The sequence below is a fragment of the Mesocricetus auratus genome, unplaced genomic scaffold (genome assembly GCF_017639785.1).
Source record: "Mesocricetus auratus isolate SY011 unplaced genomic scaffold, BCM_Maur_2.0 Super-Scaffold_100028, whole genome shotgun sequence".
Taxonomy (NCBI): domain Eukaryota; kingdom Metazoa; phylum Chordata; class Mammalia; order Rodentia; family Cricetidae; genus Mesocricetus; species Mesocricetus auratus.
In genome coordinates, this window is record NW_024429209.1 from 24,143,785 (window position 1) to 24,162,135 (window position 18,351).

At 48.5% G+C, this 18,351-nt stretch overlaps 2 protein-coding genes across 7 annotated transcripts in view; one reads left to right on the forward strand and one right to left on the reverse strand.

The window, feature by feature from the left end:
• Dido1 (death inducer-obliterator 1) overlaps window positions 1-10,701 on the reverse strand; it is a 56,603-nt gene extending 45,902 nt beyond the window's left edge. For 3 of the 6 annotated variants that reach the window (XM_005074526.4, XM_013116631.3, XM_040732851.1), the window contains exon 1: window positions 7-3,688. The gene's annotated coding sequence lies outside the window, so the exon portion shown is untranslated. Of the gene's footprint in view, window positions 1-6; window positions 3,689-10,218; window positions 10,508-10,544 lie in introns of those variants that run through there. The other 3 variants (XM_013116627.3, XM_013116628.3, XM_040732852.1) reach the window with 3 other exon arrangements.
• A 150-nt stretch (window positions 10,702-10,851) lies between these two features.
• Gid8 (GID complex subunit 8 homolog) lies at window positions 10,852-18,035 on the forward strand. Its single transcript, XM_040732853.1, has 5 exons — window positions 10,852-11,001; window positions 13,880-14,009; window positions 15,220-15,416; window positions 16,174-16,371; window positions 17,135-18,035. The coding sequence occupies exons 2-5, from the start codon at window positions 13,892-13,894 to the stop codon at window positions 17,306-17,308; spliced, it is 687 nt and encodes a 228-aa protein (XP_040588787.1). The 5' UTR covers window positions 10,852-11,001; window positions 13,880-13,891; the 3' UTR covers window positions 17,309-18,035.
• The last annotated feature ends 316 nt before the right edge of the window (window positions 18,036-18,351 follow it).

Consider the following 18,351-nt stretch of genomic DNA (forward strand, 5'->3'; position numbering starts at 1 on the left):
ACTTACCGCGGCCGCCGGGGTCCCGCGGCCATTTCCAGAGCCGCCACGGAACTAGCGCGGAGGCCAGCGAGACTGCCAGCCTAGAGCGGCAGGCCGCACCGCAAGCGGAAGAAACCAGCCGGCCACCGAGACGCAGCGAGGATAGAGCGGCTACGCGGTCAAGACCGCACGCATGCGCCACCGCGGCCACCCGGCTCCTCCGGAGCGCCCGCCAGGTCCGTGTCTTAGACACGCTTGACAGATTCCTGCGCCCCGAAGCGAGGGGCTACACTGGGAGTCAATGCCACCGAGAGACCCCTCGGGCTATCCTGTGGGCAGTACTCTGCCCAGCCTTTCATAAGGTTTAGAAACTCTCTGCGCCAGCTAGGACCGGTGCTTCGAGGTGAACCTGCGTCCGATTCCGCTGGGGAGGAGCCAGGAAGAAAAGACCCCAAAGCTCTCTGGCAGGTCGCACTGCTCACTTGGCCTCAGGCAGGGTGTATGCGGTGCCGGGAGGGGCGTCCGCCCAGCTTGAATTCCCTGGGATTTTGACCCTGCTTCAATCCGTACTAGAAACACCCTTGCCCCGTCCCCGTGCTTCCAGGAGCCAGGAGCCTGGGTATACGTGAATACGAGGGTCGCAGCCCACCCCCCTTAAGAATTTTCCCCTTGTGCTAACCAGTGACATTCTTTCATTGTCCCCCAAATATTTTAGGAAACCGGAGATAGGCCGCGCTACTCCCTTGCAGCACCATGAATACTAGTCACTTGCCCTGAGAGCGATTAACACTAGGGTTGAGCACTCAGCTTTGCTCCACACAGCCAGCTTCTAATTCACATGTGCACGCAGACACACTGCTTAGAAGTCAGTCTTCTGGCTCTAATTTCAGCCTCTTGGAAAAATAAAGATGTGCCCGTCTAGTAAAACGTCACTCACACTCTAGTGCTCCGTCCAGAACCCCGGGGCTTTATGAAGTAGGTTTGCTTTCAGGATTTCGTTACATGCCAACTCCTGGGGCTCCCAGTGGAGTAGGAAGCTGCTTCGGCTCCCCTGGGTGAGATCCTTCAAGACCACCTTTCTGACTCTAGCCAAGAAGTCTACTCTGATTTCTCAACTCTGCCCTGAGTTGAGGGAAATTTCTACCCCGAGACACAGAATCAGACAAGATTGGATACATCTTAAAGTGTGTGAGCCGTGCAAACTGCAGAATGGGGGTGCTCACATCACAGGCCGAAGTGAAGGCCCAGGCAAACAACAGGGAAGAAGCATGGAGAACTCAGACCTACAACCAAGAAGACAGAAGACCCAAGCTCATATGGTGGCCTCAGGCACCGTGAACCACCCTGCAGTGTGCTCTGGTAGCTGTGCTAGAGTGGCCATCTATGTGACAACTAACTATATGCTCACTGTCCTTTTCTTGCTGTCTTTTCCAATAGGGACCACCCTCCTTGGTGAAAAACATCTGTAGTCTGAACATTTTAAAGCTGGACTATTTACTAACCGAATAGTCCTCACGGCTGAACAGTCACCAGTTAAGATCTTGTTCCCAATCACGAGCACCCACACAACAAGCTGGCATCCTGGCCAAATGTCTGTAACCCTGGCTCCAAGTTGGGGGTTGAGGGATGGAGATGGGAGGTTCCTACAGCTTGCTGGCTTTTAGCCTAAGAGGACACTGGACACCACCCACCACACATGTGTATACTACACAGACCAATTTTAAAAAGGGTGGGGAATAGCAAGGCTGACAAGATAGCTCAACAGATAAAGGTGCTTGCCACCAAGACTGACTGCCCAAGTCTGATCCCCAGGATCCACACACATGGCAAAGAGAGAACCCCACTCCAAGTTGTCCTCTGATAACATCCACACAGACACCATGGCAGCACATACAATTAAAGTATAATACAAAAAGCTAAATAAAATCCTTTGGATGGTGCCACATGCAATTCTGCACTAAAACCCCTAATTCAAAATTTCAAAGCCCTGAAGATATTCTGCAGACATTGGAAACTTGGTAGGCAAGACTACTTTCCAACTCAGCCCATGTCTATTACCAAGTTCTCATATGGCTTAGGAGGCAGAAGGATGGCAGCTTCTCACCAGCACAGACTGCCCATCACAGCAAGATCTTGTCTCAAACAGTATGAGAGCCAGAACAAGGGGCCTGGACCCAACCAAAGTACTGCTGCCCCCCCCAGGTGGGCAACAATAAACTGTCTCAGGTGTGGGGACCCTGAGACCAATCAAGGCTCAAGAGGAAGGATAAGGCAGCAGGGAGATAAGGTAAACCAAGCCGGCTTGGCCTGCTTCCTCTAGTCCCCTGCTCCCCGTGGAGAGTCCCTACCTCATCCCTGCTGACTGGTTATGCACAAGGGTAGTGCTACTGTGCACCTGCACTTGCCAGCTACACCTGTGGCACACTCTCATCACAGAAGTCTAACTAAACAAGTGTATGGACTGATTATTATAACAAAACTCCTATTCTACAGAGACAGAATGCAGATTCCCACAAGAGATACCTCATGGAGGTATTGCGGGGGTGGGGGAGGTTCGTGACTCCTATCCAGGATGCCAACATTCACAGACGCGCAAGTCCTTTATATAAATTATTTCCTTATAACCCACACACATAAGTCCCTGGATGACTTACACCAAAAACAATGTAAATGCTACATAAATGTTATGCTGTATTGTCTAGGGAATAAGAATACAAAACAACGTTGTGCTTGTTCAGTGCAGATGCACACTTCCCTCCCCGTGTGTACATGCCTGTAAGTATACACACAGAATTTGTCAATGTAGCCTAGCCATCCTTGAACTCAACCTCCCAAATGTTAACATTACAAGCTTGTGCCACCAAGCCTGGCTCCAGAGCATTTCTGATCCTAAGCTAGTTGAGTCTACAGGTACGGAACAAGAAGATGCACTGGTCACTGGGGGGAGGGACTAGATATGCAAGGATGATGTGCTTTCTTATATGTAAGAAAAATTTAAGTCACTGGATGTTTCTTTTTTTATTTTGCTTTTTGAGAAACAAATAAATCCTATATAAAATCAACTGGAAAGATGGCTCAGTGGTTATAAGATCACTTGCTGCTCTTACAGAAGACAGTTCCCAGCATCCCAAAGGCGGCAAACAATTATCCTTAACTCCAGTTCCACCCAGACGCCCACTGCATGTGCACATACATGCAAGCAGAACACTCATACACATGAAATAAAAATTAATCTAAGAACCAAAAATCAACAGTTAGCTTCTAGTTCATTTTATTATGTGAAATGCTGGGAATTGAACCCAGAGCCACACTAGGGACATGCTAGGCATAAGTGATCTGGTAGCCCAAGAACTCCCTTTAGATAATACATTTACTTGCACAGCACTGAACACTGAACAACCCAGCTGCTTCATGCAAAGCAAAACAGAGCAAAGCAGAAGCCTTGGGTTCCTCTCTGCAGCAGATCTTTATACGGCAGTGCTACACCCGTACACAGCTGAGAACCAGCACCACCAACCATCACAGTACAGAGCACAGGGTAATGGCAGAACAGAAAAGAGCCAAGAAAACAATCCACAGACTTTGTAGCCAGGTGTGGTGACATTTGACGTTATTACTAGGACTGAGGAGACTGAGGCAGGAAGATAGTGAGTTCCAGACTAGCTCTGGCTACATAGTGAAACATTGTCTTTAAAAACAAAACAAATAAAACCAGCAAGGCAGTGGTGGTGCATGTCTTTAACCCCAGCACTGGAGAGGCAGAGGCAGGTGGATATGAGTTCTAGGCTAGCCTGGTCTACAGAGTGACTTCCAGGATAGCCAGGCTACAGAGAAACCCTGTCTTGAAAATCAAAAATAAATATTAAAACAAATAAACACACAACAAAACACAAAAACCAGTCAGGTGTGTGGTGCAGATTTCTGAAGCCTAGTCTACATAGACAGGGAAACACTGAGACCCATCTCAAAAAAAAAAAGAAAAAAGAAAAAAGAAACACACTATTGTGTCCAGAGAACATACTCTATACAAATCTACCTATAAAGGTGATAAGTCAATGATAATTTTATAATTTTTTTCAGATTTCATGTGTATAAGTGTTATGTATGTATGTATGTATGTATGTATGTATATGTATGCCTAGGGCCCAAATAAGTCAGAAGACAGTGCCAGATTCCCTGAAATTGAAAGGAAAAGTTACAAATACAAAAGTTACCTCCTCCTGGGTGGTGATGGAGCACACCTTTAATTGCAGCACTAGAGAGGCAGAGGCAGATGGATCTCTAAGTTTGAGACCAGCCTGGTCTACAAGAGCTAGTTCCTGGACAGCCTCCAAAGCAATACAGGGAAACCCTGGTCTCAGAAACTGCCCCCCCCCAAAAAAAGTTACCTCCTTCCAACAGAAGGAGTAAATGTGAAGCCGTTTTGTTTTGCATATCTTTTCTACAGAAGCCAAGGACTCCAGAACATCAGGATTTATTTTTTGTTGTTGTTGAATAGTCAAAGAAAGTATCCACAGAAACAAGGCAGTTCTGGCCATGCCTGGTGGCACACACCTTTACTCCCAGAAACTGGAACGCAGAGGCAGGGTGGTCTGAGTTCAAGGTTAGCCTGGTCTACAGAGTTAGACCCAGTCTCAAGGCGGGAAAAGTCATCCTGTAAGACATAGCTGGCATGCTGGCATCTGCTCTGTATTTTATCCTCAGAGTGCTTTCCCCTCCTGGATTATTTACTCAGTGCGGAGACTGAGCCCACTATGGATGCGTCTGTGCCAGACAAGTGCTCTACCATTGAGCCACCGCCACGTTCTTTCAAATTTTATTTTAAAATGTTTATTGTTGTGGTATGTGTACACCCACACCACCAGCATAGGTGTGGTCTGGAGTCTTCTCTCCTTCCGCCTTTACACGGGTTCCCAGTATCATGCAGCAAGCAAATACTTGATACGTCACCCACCAGTTCTTCCAGACCATGTACTTTTAGCTCCTCTCTCTAGAACTACTACTCTTTCTTTTTTTTCAAGACAGGGTTTCTCTATGTAGCCCTGACTGTCCTGAAACTCGTATAGACCAGGCTGACCTACCTCAAACTCAGAGATCCTCCTGTCTCCGCCTCCAAAGTGCTGGAATTAAAGGCGTGTGCCATCATTGCCAGGCTTGAGAACTGCTACTTTCACAATAAAACAACTTTAAATCCGTGCCTTGGCTTGGAGAACAGTGGTACCTTTGACCATAGGGTAGTGGTACCTTTGACCTACCTCAGGGCCAAACCTTATGACTTTTCTTCCCAAGTCCACCTCTCACACACAGGAAGCTTGGCTAGTTAATAAATCCACCAGGCTGATGGCATTTCTGTCAGTCTGGAAACTGTTCCAGATTGTAGCCAGTGTGGCTGTCTCTCTGTACATGCCCACCTATTTCCTACTCTCCTACGTCCTTAGTACCATTGCACATAGGTCTTCATGGCTCTACTCCACTACCATATCTGTTCCGTACATACTGCAGAAACCCACCTCCACTCCATCTGGATCTACCCTTTAGCCTGGTCCCCAGAACCTTACCTTTTGTACTTCAAACTCGAAAGCACCTCAAAGTCTAGCATACAAAAGCTGGCTTACAGAGATTGGAAGATAGCTACTCAAGCAGAGGCACCTGGGTTCTAATCCCTAACACCCACATAAAAAGCCAGACCTAAGCATGTGCCTGTAACCTCAGCACTACGTGGGGGGGGCGGATAGGATTGATGGGGCTTGCTGGCTACCAGCCTAGCTTCAGGTTTAGTGAGACCTTGCCTGAAGAAATGGGGTGAGGAGATAGAGACTACAGGCCACCTCCTCTGGTCTTTGCGCACTCCTGGGTGTACCCACCCCCAAAGAAAAAGCAGAATGAGCTGTTGTCTTCAAACCCTCTCCCCCTTGTCCCTTTGCTAGTATTCATCTTCGGGAAGGGCATCAGTACTAGTCACTCATATATTTCCCCATCTACTCAGCAGATTCACATACAGCACCTAAAAAGTACTGGATACGTTTATTAACTGAGATGCCCACTACACAAGAACCTTTGTGTGAGCACATGTGCACTCAGGCAGAAGGCTAGAGGTTAACGTTGGTGGACATCTTCCTCAACCTCTATCTTACTTTTGAGAATAACCCCTCATTGAGTCTGGAGCTCACCAGTTCACAAAGGAGGGCTTGCCAGAAGTCTCAGGGATTCTCATGTCTGCCTCCTAGCACTGGAATTACAGACAGAAGCCCCAGTGCTAGTCTTTGTAAAATCGGGATTGACCTCAGGTCCCTATGTTTGTGTACTGAGCATGTCACTGACTGAGCCATCTCCTCAGCACAGTGAACCTTATGGTTTTAGGGAATCATGATACAAGGCATTGGCAACATGGGGTTGAGAGCCAAGAAAAAAAAAAAAAAACAGTTCAGAACCCATTTTTTTCTCCTTTGAGACAAGGTGTCTACATAACCCTGGCTGACCTAGAACTCACTATGCCAACTGCTCTGCCTCCAAGTGCTGAGGTTAAAAGCATGCGCTACCATGCCTATGCGTGTGAGTGCTCTGCCTGCGTATGTATGGATGTGTGCTGCATGCATCAACAGTGCTCATGGGGGTCACACGAGGGAGCCCAATCCCCCAAGCCACTTTCTAGCTCCAGAACCCAGTTCCTCAAACTGTGAGTTGCAATCCTATTCCTATATGGGGTTGCATACCTGAAATGGGGAGGCAGATCATTAAAAAAAATGACAACAGTTATAGGCTTCTAAGCATGCAACAAATAAATCAAAATCAAGCATGTAACGTATCTGACGTGTTTCTAGCAAGGTCTACCCATGTTGCACTGATCAACTACTGTCTTGGTTCTTATTAAAGATTTATTATTATTGTTTTAAACTGTATGTGTATATGTGTCTGTGCACATAAGTGCAGATGCCCAGAATTCAGAAGAAGACATCAGATTCCCTGGAGGGGGAATTACAAGTGGTTATAAGCCACCAGATGTGAGGGCTGAGAATCAAACTACCCAGCAAGAACAGCAAGTACCGAGCTATCAACACCTACAGATGCAACCTGCTTGTATTTAAGACTACTGCTCTTTATGAACTGCAATGTTTTGCTTTACAGTTTATTGATGCTCTTATAGAAATATAATAGAGGTCAGATGTATCGATGCACATCTTTAATCCCAGTACTTGGGAGGCAGAGGCAGGCAGATTTCAACCCTGTCTCCCCCACCCCCAAAATACAAACAAACGTTTTTAATTTTGAAAACACTCTCCTAGAGTCATTCTTCAGCATTTGAGTTTGAGTGTCAAATTAGTAACTCTGGATGGTGTATTAGAATACTATTTTTTGTTTGTTTGTTTGTTTAAGACAGGATTTCTCTGTGGCTTTGGAGGCTGTCCTGGAACTAGCTCTTGTAGACCAGGTTGGTCTCGAACGAACAGAGATCCACCTGCCTCTGCCTCCCAAACACCACCACTGCCCGGCTTAGGATATTAATTTTAAAGATTGCTGTTGGATTTACTGACTTGAGTCTCATCAGCAAATAGATCAGGACTGGGATATAATTAGCTGGTAGACTGTTTGCCTCGTCTGCACTAGGATCTGAGTTCAATCACCAGCACCACATTAATTGGGTGTAGTGGCATAAATCTACGTTGTGGAATAGACCATTTGTCTAACTATGTAAAGATGTGTTGCTGTTTTACCTTACCTGCCTAAGGCACCTGACTGGTCTAATAAAAAGCTGAACAGCCTAGGCAGGCAGAAGGGGTTAGGCAGGGCTGTCAGGGAGAGAGAAAAGGGAGGCCAGCCAGACACAGAGGAAGGAGAAAACCAGAATGGACAGGTCATAGACGAGGTAAACAAGCTCAGGGTAGCATAAATAGAAATGGGTTAATTTAAGTTTTTTTTTAATCTAGCTATAAACAAGCCTAAGCTAGGACCAAGTGTTCATAACTAATAGGTTTGTATCATGATTTGGAGGCTGGTGGTCCAAGAAAGCCTGCTACAAATCCATAATCTATGATATCCAGCACTTGAGGTACAGGTTGGATATCATAAATTCACTGTCGGTTCTTGCCTACACATAGATTTAAAGCCAGCACAGCCTACACAAGACCTTGTCTTTCAGAAAATAAAATTCCAGGCTGGATTAAGGGCTCAGATCACTCGTTCTTCTTTCAGAAGTAGAGCTTGGCTTTTACAGCCTCCATACCCACATGCTCGGGCATGCACACACAAAAATAAATCATGCGAAAAAGTTTCACTTGTGGGGGGGGGGTTGAGTCAGGGCATCCCTGTGTGTCGTCCTGGCCACCCTGGAACTTGCTCTGTAGATCAGGCTGGCCTCCAACTCGGAGATTCGCCTGCCTCTCAAGTGCTGGGATTAAAGGTGTGTGTGTGTGTGTGTGTGTGTGTGTGTGTGTGTGTGTGTGTGTGTGTGTGTGTGTGTGTGTGTGTGTGTGCGCGCGCGCGCGCCACCACCATGCAGTTCAGACCTTTCTTTTTTGACACAGGGTCTCTCTACGTAGCCCTGGCTGACCTGGAACTCTCTATGCAGATCAGATTAAAGGCCCGTGCCACCTCATCCAGCCAAATTTCTTTCTTTTTTAAGACTTGCCAGAGCCGGGCGGTGGTGGCACACGCCTTTAGTCCCAGCACTCAGGAGGCAGAGGCAGGCGGATCCCTGTGAGTTCCAGGCCAGACTGGTCTACAGAGCGAGTAACAGGACAGCCTCCAAACAACACAGAGAAACCCTGTCTCGAAAAGCAAAAAACAACAACAAAAAAGACTTGCCAGGCAGCCGGGCGTTGGTGACAAATGCCTTTAATCCCAGCACTCAGGAGGCAGAGGCAGGCGGATCGAGACCAGCCTGGTCTACAAGAGTTCCAGGACAGCCTCCAAAACCACAGAGAAACCCTGTCTCGAAAAAACAACAAAAAACAAAAACAAAAACAAAAAAAGAAAAAATTTGCCAGGCATGGTGGCGCACACCTTTAATCCAGTATACCCAAGAGGCAGAGGCATTCGGGATCTCTCTGTCAGTCCTCAATCAGCCTGGTCTACAGAACAAGTCCTCAAGTTCCAGAATAGCTAGGGATACACAGAGAAACTATCTGGAACATCCAAAATATAAATTTAAAAAAAAATTATCACCTGAGCAAAAGGCACTGACGGAACCCTAGACAGAAGTCGGTTTGTACGAAGGACTAGCGGACTGCAGCAAACACGGCTAACCCATCACCCACAGAGGTTAAACCATTCTCTCTTTGGGAAACCGGCCTCCTTCCTTGCACACTTTACCCAGGGTTCAGCAGCACGGAAGTGTTTACCGAAGTACAATGTACTTCCTCAACAGCTTTGGTCAGAACTTTGGAGCTGCAGACTTAGCGTGTGTAGTTAAGTAGAAAATGTAGACGGCCAGTGTGGCTATTGTCCGACACATCTGCTGAACTGGACTTACTTTCGCTGATAAGAAATCGTTTTCCCTAGGCTCGGTTCTTTTTTAAGTCGCAGCTTGTTGTGCTCTGTCCTTTTGTTTTTGTTTTGTTTGTTTTTAAAACACGGTTTCTCTGTGTGAACCGCCCTATCGGCTGTCCTGGAACTCGCTCAGTAGACCAGGAGGGCCTCTTAACTCACCGAGGCCCGCCCGCCTCTCTGCCTCCCAAATACGGGGATTACAGGCTCTTCTCACCATCAACCTGGCTAACTCGGTTCATTTTGAAGCAAGCACATTCTCAACTACCTCAAGCGCAGGATGCCCAACATCCCTCCCCTCCTACCCCCCCCAGAAGCATTCCAGAATACATTTACATTACAATGACTAAATTCGCAATCTCCCTGGCTAGACAAAAAGCACATAAACATGCAAATACCTAGTTGCCAACTACCGCCCGCAGTTTCCTAGGGCTCCCAGCTACCCCCTCCCAAAGCCCTTCCTGCAAGCTCTAAGAACTATCCCCAAGGCAAGGAGCAACCACGACTCCCAGGGCGCGGGGGTCCCTCCTCCGCCGGTGTCTCGAGCTGGGTTCCCCCCACCGCACGCAGCTCAGAGCAGAGACACTCCGTGAGCGCCCCCAGAGCAGGAAGTCCCTCCGTAACCGGGGGGATAGCGAGTCCCCCACCGTGAGCGCTTTGTGAAGCGTGGATCCGCTCCGCGGGTGCCTCAGGAAGCAGGGAGTGTCACTTCCGTGCCTGCTCCCATCCCGGGGAGCCCCAACACCAAGGAGTCACCTTCGAGAACGCCCCCAGGAACAGGAGCCTCCGCGGTCCGCGCTCTCCAGCTCCCTAGGCAGTGCTGTTCTGACGCTGATCCGGCCTCGATTATAACGTCCGCGGAGTTAAGAGCCTTCCTAGGCGCCCGCTCACGTCCGGAGGAGGCCTTGCCTTCGGCACTTAGAGCCCGACCGGGACTGCAGGCCGGAGAATGCCCTCCCTCGCGCATCCCCCGCGCTCCCCACACACACACACACACCTACTTCTCCTCCCTCCTCCTTCCCCCCGGCTTCACACACGTCCTCACAGGGAGCGAGAAACCAAAACGAGAAAAGAGCTGGGACCTTTGCCTCGAACTCAGCCTACAGGTCTCCATCCCCCGCGCTAGCACTCAGTACGCAGACGCCCCCGCAGCAGCCATCTTGCGCAGAAGGGACACGGGGCCTTTTGACTCTCGCGCCAACCCGTAGGTTGAGCTAGGGCCCCGCCGAAGGGTTAGGCGCAGGACCGGAAGCCGAGGTCCCAGCGTCCGGTGACCGCCCACACAAGGCCCCCTTCGCGAGAGGATTCCATTGGTGGCCGGTTCGCATCTCCGAGGCCTCGCGATCTCGCGAGAGGTGTCCGAGAAGGGGGGGGGAGAAGACGCCGGTGTGTCTGCCTCCGCTTCGCGCCCCGCCCCCGCCTCCGCCGCGGCCCTGCCTCCGTCTCCTCTCTGTCTCTCTCTATATATCTCTCTCTCTCCCGCTGTCACCGCCGCCCCTCCTCCCCGGCCCCGGGAGCGCGGGAGGCGGGATCCGCACGGTAAGATGGCCGCAGCGGGCCCCGGGCAGCCGTGCCGAGCGTCCTCACGGGGCTCCGGGGTGGGCGGAGGTCAGAGGTCGGGGCGGGGGGAATGGCCCCCGTGCCGCCCAGGCTGTCCTGCCCCGGGTATCCGGAGCCTGCAGCGGGAGCCGGCGTCGGGGAAGTCGGTCCTGCCGTGCACGGCCCTGCCTGCTTCGGAGCGGGAGGTCTGGAGGCTGCGCTCCGTTTGCACGGGTGCCGCTGCCGGGACCGGAGTAGTTTACCGCGCGCGTCCCCGTGTCTCTGTGGTGAGAGCCGCAGGCAGGAAAGCGGGCGCCCGATGGTGAAGATGCAGTCGCTTGGTTGGAAGTCGTCCTCGGGGGCTTAGGGTGCTTCCCTGTCGACCGTGTGATGATGATGGCTGGATCTGGAGGGGGGGGTGTCACTGGATCCCACAGAAACCCTGTGTCGCCGGGTCCCTTGTCCGCGCAGTCCTCCTGCTTGCTGGAGAACTGCCTCGGACTGAATGGCAATGGAGAGGAAAGGGGGCTTCATTGGGTGGGAGAGGCGGGGAGGGGCGTTTTCCCAGACCAGTGTTTTTTCGCTTACCTGTGTATCCGGAAATAAAAGTTGAATCGGGGTTTATTCTGCTGTTAATCCTGTGGCTGCGGAGAGGCACAGTCCTATGACAGCCCCGCCTCCCCTGCTTACCAACCTCAGGCTGCCAGGGCCTCCCTAGTCCGCCAGAACTGGAAGTCGCGAGGTGCCTCAAATTGTAAGCCCTCTGCATTCCCTGCCCACAGTCTCCGAAAGTGGGCCTTGAAACTAGCATCGTGTGTGTTTTGGTTTCACTCACACACACACACACACACACACAGTCTCTCTGTCTCTGTGTGTCTCTCTCTCCCAGATAACTTTCCCTCCAGTGTGTACATGCATGTGTTTCCCTAATTACTGTTCCCAGCGTGGGTCCCAGGGCCTGTGATCCAGAGACCTACACCTCTCCCAACTGCCAGAGTCCCCTGCACCGAGACTTGCCCTGCTCCTCCAACCTGTTCTACCTGCGTCTCTCCCACGTCCTTGTGGTCCCATTTCTAAGGCCTGACATTTGAAACCTCCAGCCTCTGGCTGCCCATGCACTCTCCTTTTCTCTGGTCCCTTCACAGTGGGTCCAGCTACAGCTGCCGTTGATTTGGAGGCCAGAGCTTGATCTCCCGCTGTCCTCTATGAGAGCACCAGGATGTCTCTTTGTCGGACTGCTTAGCTGCCCCCACCGTGCATGCACGCCATTGCCAGCCCAGAAACCAGAGCTGTCTTTCGATTTTATGATTTGTTAAAGCAAATTAGCTTGTCCTTTGCAGAGTGCAAAGTAATATCCATGAGTTACATATGTCAGTGACAAAGTATGACAGCAGTCCAGCTGGTGCTCCCAAAGCTACCCCAGCTGCCTTCCGTGACTCTGCCTTCCTGCCTTCCCCCACATGAAACGATTCCTGTCAGAGTCCATGTCTGCTTAAAAGTACTGACTATTTGCCCAGCAGTGGTGGCGCAACGCCTTTCATCCTAGTACTTGGGAGGTAGAGGCAGAGGCAGGTGGATCTGCGTATGTTCTAGTATAGCCTACTTTACAGAGCTAGTTCCAGGACAGCCAGGGCTACACAAAGAGTTCGTTTCATGTTTGATTTTTGCAAAACTCAGGTAACACTCCTACTCTGGTTTTAACTTTTGTTTTTCCTATTCAGTGTTTTCTTAAAGTGATATACAACCATATTTCCTTCTACAGTCTAATGTAGATGAGGCTTATGTTGGCTATGAATTTAGAGAGACTCACCTGTCTCTGCCTCACAAACGTTGGTATTAAAATTGTGTGCCACCACACCCAGCCAACTGAGTTTTTTAAAGCCTATTTGTTGGCAAAACTTGGTAATGTCTTTTAGTTTCCTCTACACCGAAGTGTGAATATTCGTGTATTATCAAATAGATGATGCATACTTGTACCGTGCTCCCTAGTCTCTGGAGAGGCTGTCATACATAAAACAGAGCGGAGCTCTTGCCATCCTATCTGTGTGCAAATTGCAGAATTCCAGACTCAGAACGCACCTAACCAAGGGTTTGGGCGAGTCACCACTGTGTCGATGTTTCTTTATTCAGGCAGTCGAATGAACGTTTTGGGAAGTGGTGTCCACGTTTTTTGCCGTTAGAACTTCCCTAAGGTGCAGGGGTACAGTCGCTGCCTGCAGGGGGGCATCGTGTGCCACCTTGTAAGGAGCTCTGTTTTTACGGCCTGTGTGCTCCTACTATTCTTCACTAAGACTCCCCTTGGCTTCACCTGTGTGGTTGCTGCCTCCTTTTCCACATGATAGCAAATAGTTTTTAGTCTGTAGCTCTCCAGTGACTCCTCTTTATACCTAGCTTCAAAACTAGCCACCTGCTTTTGGTGGCTTTTCTATCTGACACAATCTGATGTCTTCATTCTAAGACTTTTGACTCTGTTTCATTAACCATATTTCCCGCCCTTAGCCTTCTTGATTTTACCCAGATATATATATATTTTTTCTCAGACCTCTTTTGCTTGTCATTTTCAAAATTAAAAGTGTCCTAATGATTAAGTCAATGCTATAGGGAATACATTATATTTATTTACCAGAGAGAGAGAGTCACACAAGCTGGGAGTTAGAAGCATGGCCGGCTTCCAAAAGAGGAGGTCCTTTTTCCTTTCACTTCATTTTATCTCTACCTGTGCTAATTTACTTGTCCCCACCCTCATGGGCGGATAACTTTGTGGGGTTCACTCCTAATCCTCCTACTCTTTCACTTCTTACTACATTGCTGTTTATTTTCTGAAAGGATTACGGTGGGCATACAATTCTTACTCACTTGTTGTGTCTTTTTCCCGTAGAAATAAATCATAATGAGTTACGCAGAAAAACCCGATGAAATAACCAAAGATGAATGGATGGAAAAGCTCAATAACTTACATGTTCAACGAGCAGACATGAACCGCCTCATCATGAACTACCTAGTCACAGGTAAAGGCCGGCCGTGAGGGCGCCACCACCTGACCATAGCTCTCCCTTTTTAAATAAGTAGCCCTCTACCTCTGAAGCAAGTAATAAAGCTAGTTTATGCTGATAAACCATAAAAAAAAACACAATGTTACTTGTTATTTGTAAATCAAATTGACATGTTAAAGATGGCCTTTTCTAGCCCAAGGTTGTGTGGGTCACACACATAATCCCAGCACTTGGAAGGCTGAGGCAGATTGTTAGTTCAAGGCCAGCCTGGGATGCCCTGTGAGACCTTTTCTCAGCTTCCCTACTCCCTAAAAAATATTTTTCCTGTCGATAAATAATTGTTCCAGATCTCTGAGATCTTAAAGCAACATCGGTTTTTTGTTTGTTTGTTTGTTTGTTTGTTTTTGGGTTTTTTTTTTGGTTTGGTTTTTTTGGCTTTTGACAGGTTTATAGGTAAGCCTTCATTTCATGATCGTTAAGAGTGTTCTGACTCAGAAGGCTGAGGCAGGAGGATTCTGAATTCTAGGATAGCCTGGACTGTACAGCAAGACCCTGTCTCAAAATTTAAAAAAAAAGTTTGGGAGAAGATTTAAAGTCCAAATAATTGATATCTTTTAGCCTGTTTCTAGGCGTGCCCAACTCTAAAACAGGGGAGGGGAGAAAATGAGTGGGAATATGCAGGAAAACAGCTACAACTCCTGTTGTAGGGGAGGTCAGTGCCGGCTGGGGTGGGAGTCAGCTGTCCTTCTGCCCGGTTTTCAAAATCGAGGAGTGGAAGTCTCCCAGTCATCCTTATCCTCCTGCACCTCTCCTATTAACTTCTGCTCAGATTTCTTAGAAAGTGGCTACAGAAACGTTGGCCTCACCTGGCTTTACCTGTGAGTAAAGCACAGTGGCCCTGTGAAGATCCAGCACCGGGTCTGCCTCACCTGGAGTTGGCCCCGTTGCTCCGGCATCCTACCTATAACCCCTGCCCTGATGGTGTCACAGCACACGATGCCCAGCAGTCTGTAACCTCCAGTTGAGACCAGGCTTTGTGGGTAGCTGCAAAAGAAAGAGCATTGACTATTAATCGCAAAAATAGTTACAAAAAAAAACTTTTAAAAAGGCCCTAGGAAAGTGTCATTTATTTGTAGGTTCACTTAATGGTAGGTGGGCTCTCTAGAGGTACAAAGCCTGAATTCCTGGTTATCTTTCCTAGCAGTGAAGGCAGTTTTCTTTTCAGAGGGATTTAAGGAAGCAGCAGAGAAGTTTCGAATGGAGTCTGGGATCGAGCCAAGCGTGGACCTAGAAACACTTGATGAGCGAATCAAGATTCGGGAGATGATTCTGAAGGGTCAGATCCAGGAGGCCATTGCCCTGATCAACAGCCTCCACCCAGAGCTCCTGGACACGAACCGGTATCTTTACTTCCACCTGCAGGTGAGTTTAGGGTGTGGTGTGGATGCTCGGTAAGGTAGACTTGTTTGCAATGGCTCAGAGAGACACTGGCTGTTGTGTATTAGTAGAACGTTGCTTGGTGTTGCAAAGGAGCAGGCGTTGAGGTAACTGCTGCTTTATGTACTATAGAGACGAATTGCTTTGTAAAGGTTGTGTGTGTGTGTTTGTGTGAGACAGAGAGAGAGAGAGAGAGAGAGAGAGAGAGAGAGAGAGAGAGAGAGAGAGAGAGAGAGAGAGAGAGAGAACTAGGAAGTAAGAGAACAATTCTGGGAGTCCACTTTCTCTGTCCTAACACAGGTTCTGGGGATCAATGAGACCAACATATTTGGCACAACAGACGCATTTACTGCACCAGTGTCACCAACCTCTCCTTTTTGCTTTTAAAATGGAAATGCCCTAACTTGGAGATGGCAGAAAAGCCTTTCCTTTGAAATGTCTCTTTTTTGCTTTTAAAATGGAAATGCCCTAACTTGGAGATGGCAGAAAAGCCTTTCCTTTGAAATGTCTCTTTTTTTTCTTTTTGCGGTTGTATGGGCAGAACCCAGGGCCTTGGCTGCATGTTAAACAAGTGCCTTAACCCTGAGTTACACCCTCAGCTCCATAAGATAAACTTGACTGAGGCCAAGTGTTTATCTTGGTGTGTGCCAGCCAAGCCTGGCTGTCTTTGCTGTTGGCCATCCTGGGTGTCACCCACAAGGGTGTGTGCTAGCTCAACTTGTCTGTCTTTGTTATTGACCAGCAACAGCACTTAATTGAGCTTATCCGTCAACGTGAGACAGAAGCAGCATTGGAGTTTGCACAGACGCAACTGGCAGAGCAGGGGGAGGAAAGCAGAGAGTGCCTCACAGAAATGGAGCGAACACTGGCCTTGTTGGCCTTTGATAGCCCTGAGGAGTCACCCTTTGGAGACCTTCTCCACATGATGCAGAGGCAAAAGGTAAAGGTTGGTGAGGGAGACGCTCTGTTCACGGACACTCAGGGGACGTGTGGAAAGATGGCTCGCATGTGGAAAGATGGCTCGTGTACTTTGATGGGGTGAAGCCCTGGGCCAGGGTGATCCAGGAGGACACTGGTAGCTCCTCTAATCTGTGCCCATTTATCTTGTAAAACTGGGAGCAGCAGCATTAGGACTGTAAGTATCCAAAGCCCTTCTTGTCAGTTTAGAAACAGGTATCCTAAGGATCTTCAGCTTAAGACCTGTTAATTCTGAAACTTAGTTCCTTATGTGTGCTGCAAACTCAAGACCCATGTCGAACTTTTCCCTGGTGGATCCCTCCCTCCTAGGGCTGAGTCCTCCGTACCATGTTAGAAGGACTGCCCATGCTTGAAGATCTTCTTGAGATATTTCTTTAAGGCTCGCCTGCGGGGCGCTCACATGGCTGCGTTGCTCTTGTCTCTCACAGCCCTCACAACACTTTTGTCTAAAAGGGTCAGGGCACTTAGCTGACCTCATTGTGACATTACTGACCAAAATGTAATTGCCCCTTCAGAAGAGGACCATTTAGGATCCCTGGAGCAGCTTTTAGCCAATGTTTTATGTGTTTTTACAGTATCCAAATGGGCTGGAATATAGCTTACCTAACATGCTTGAGGACCTGGGTTCTATCCCTGGGTCTGAAAAAGATACTTTAAGTGTATTATTAGACTTGGCTGCTAGTACACATGTATGGCCATTTCTGTTGGATGTGTTTCTTTCCTAGGTGTGGAGTGAAGTTAACCAGGCTGTTCTAGATTATGAAAATCGGGAGTCTACACCCAAGCTTGCAAAATTACTGAAACTGCTACTTTGGGCTCAGAATGAGCTAGACCAGAAGAAAGTAAAATATCCCAAAATGACAGACCTCAGCAAAGGTGTGATTGAGGAGCCCAAGTAGAGCCTGTGCACGGACCCAGCACTGTCAACCAGCACAGGACTCGTTCCCTTCTGGCTGGGACTGGCCCATCTGCCGCTGCAGTAGAGAACTCTCCCCCCTGTAATTTTCTTTGGCCCTTATTGTTTAAAAAGGGGAAATGGCCTTTTTAAACACTGGCAAACCCATGATGGAAGACGCCAACCTCTGCCATGCCCTGCGTGCTGAGGGCCGCACACTGCAGTTGACTGTCCCAGTGCTTCCGGTGTTGCTGACTTTAGAAGATCTGGTTTGCCACATGTATGCTGCACTGCTAGAGCGTGTCCTTTCACGCAGGTCTCACGTGCACAGAGTAGGAAAGCCCTGGCGTTCTTTTGCTTTCTGCTATCGTGCAGGCAGGCAGTGTTTATTTTCCTAGGTCTTATCAGGCCTTCAAGTTTTTCCTTACCCCTTTTCTTTCTTTTTTCCTCCTCTTTTTGTTCCTTCATAGGAAAGAATATATAAATTTGTAAATCTTAATTCAAAGATAACTTGTGTGTGGATATTGAGTTTGATTTAGTTCTGTACCTTTTGGTTTGGGCTGTGTGCCTTTTGGGAGGGGATGTGCGTGTGTGAGGGATGAGGCTGTGTTTTCTTAATTTTTAAATATATTTTTTGGTGCTGTATGTGATGAGAGCCTTGTTCATGATGGATCAATGAACCATCTCTTGTAGGCAACTTTGTTGAAAATAAAGATTTCTCTTTACTTCCAGAATGACCACAATGGCTTCTAAAAAGTTCTCATCCACACAGCCCTGGTTTGGGCGTCCTTTCCCTCTTGGCACAGGAATGGCACCTTTACACACAGATGAAGGACTAATTGAAAAGTCCATGTGCCTAGGGAATGCCCTCTATGACAGCAAGACAACCTGGTGTCTGTGGGGATGGCTGGATGGTCTCAGGCTTCACAGGACTGTGTGTTCATGCTAGCCAGTTTGAACTTCTGCTTGGTGAAGTAGTTTCTCATCTCTTGCTTCTATGTGGGTAACGATGCAGTGTCCTGTTTCTCAAGAGCTATTTGTTACCTA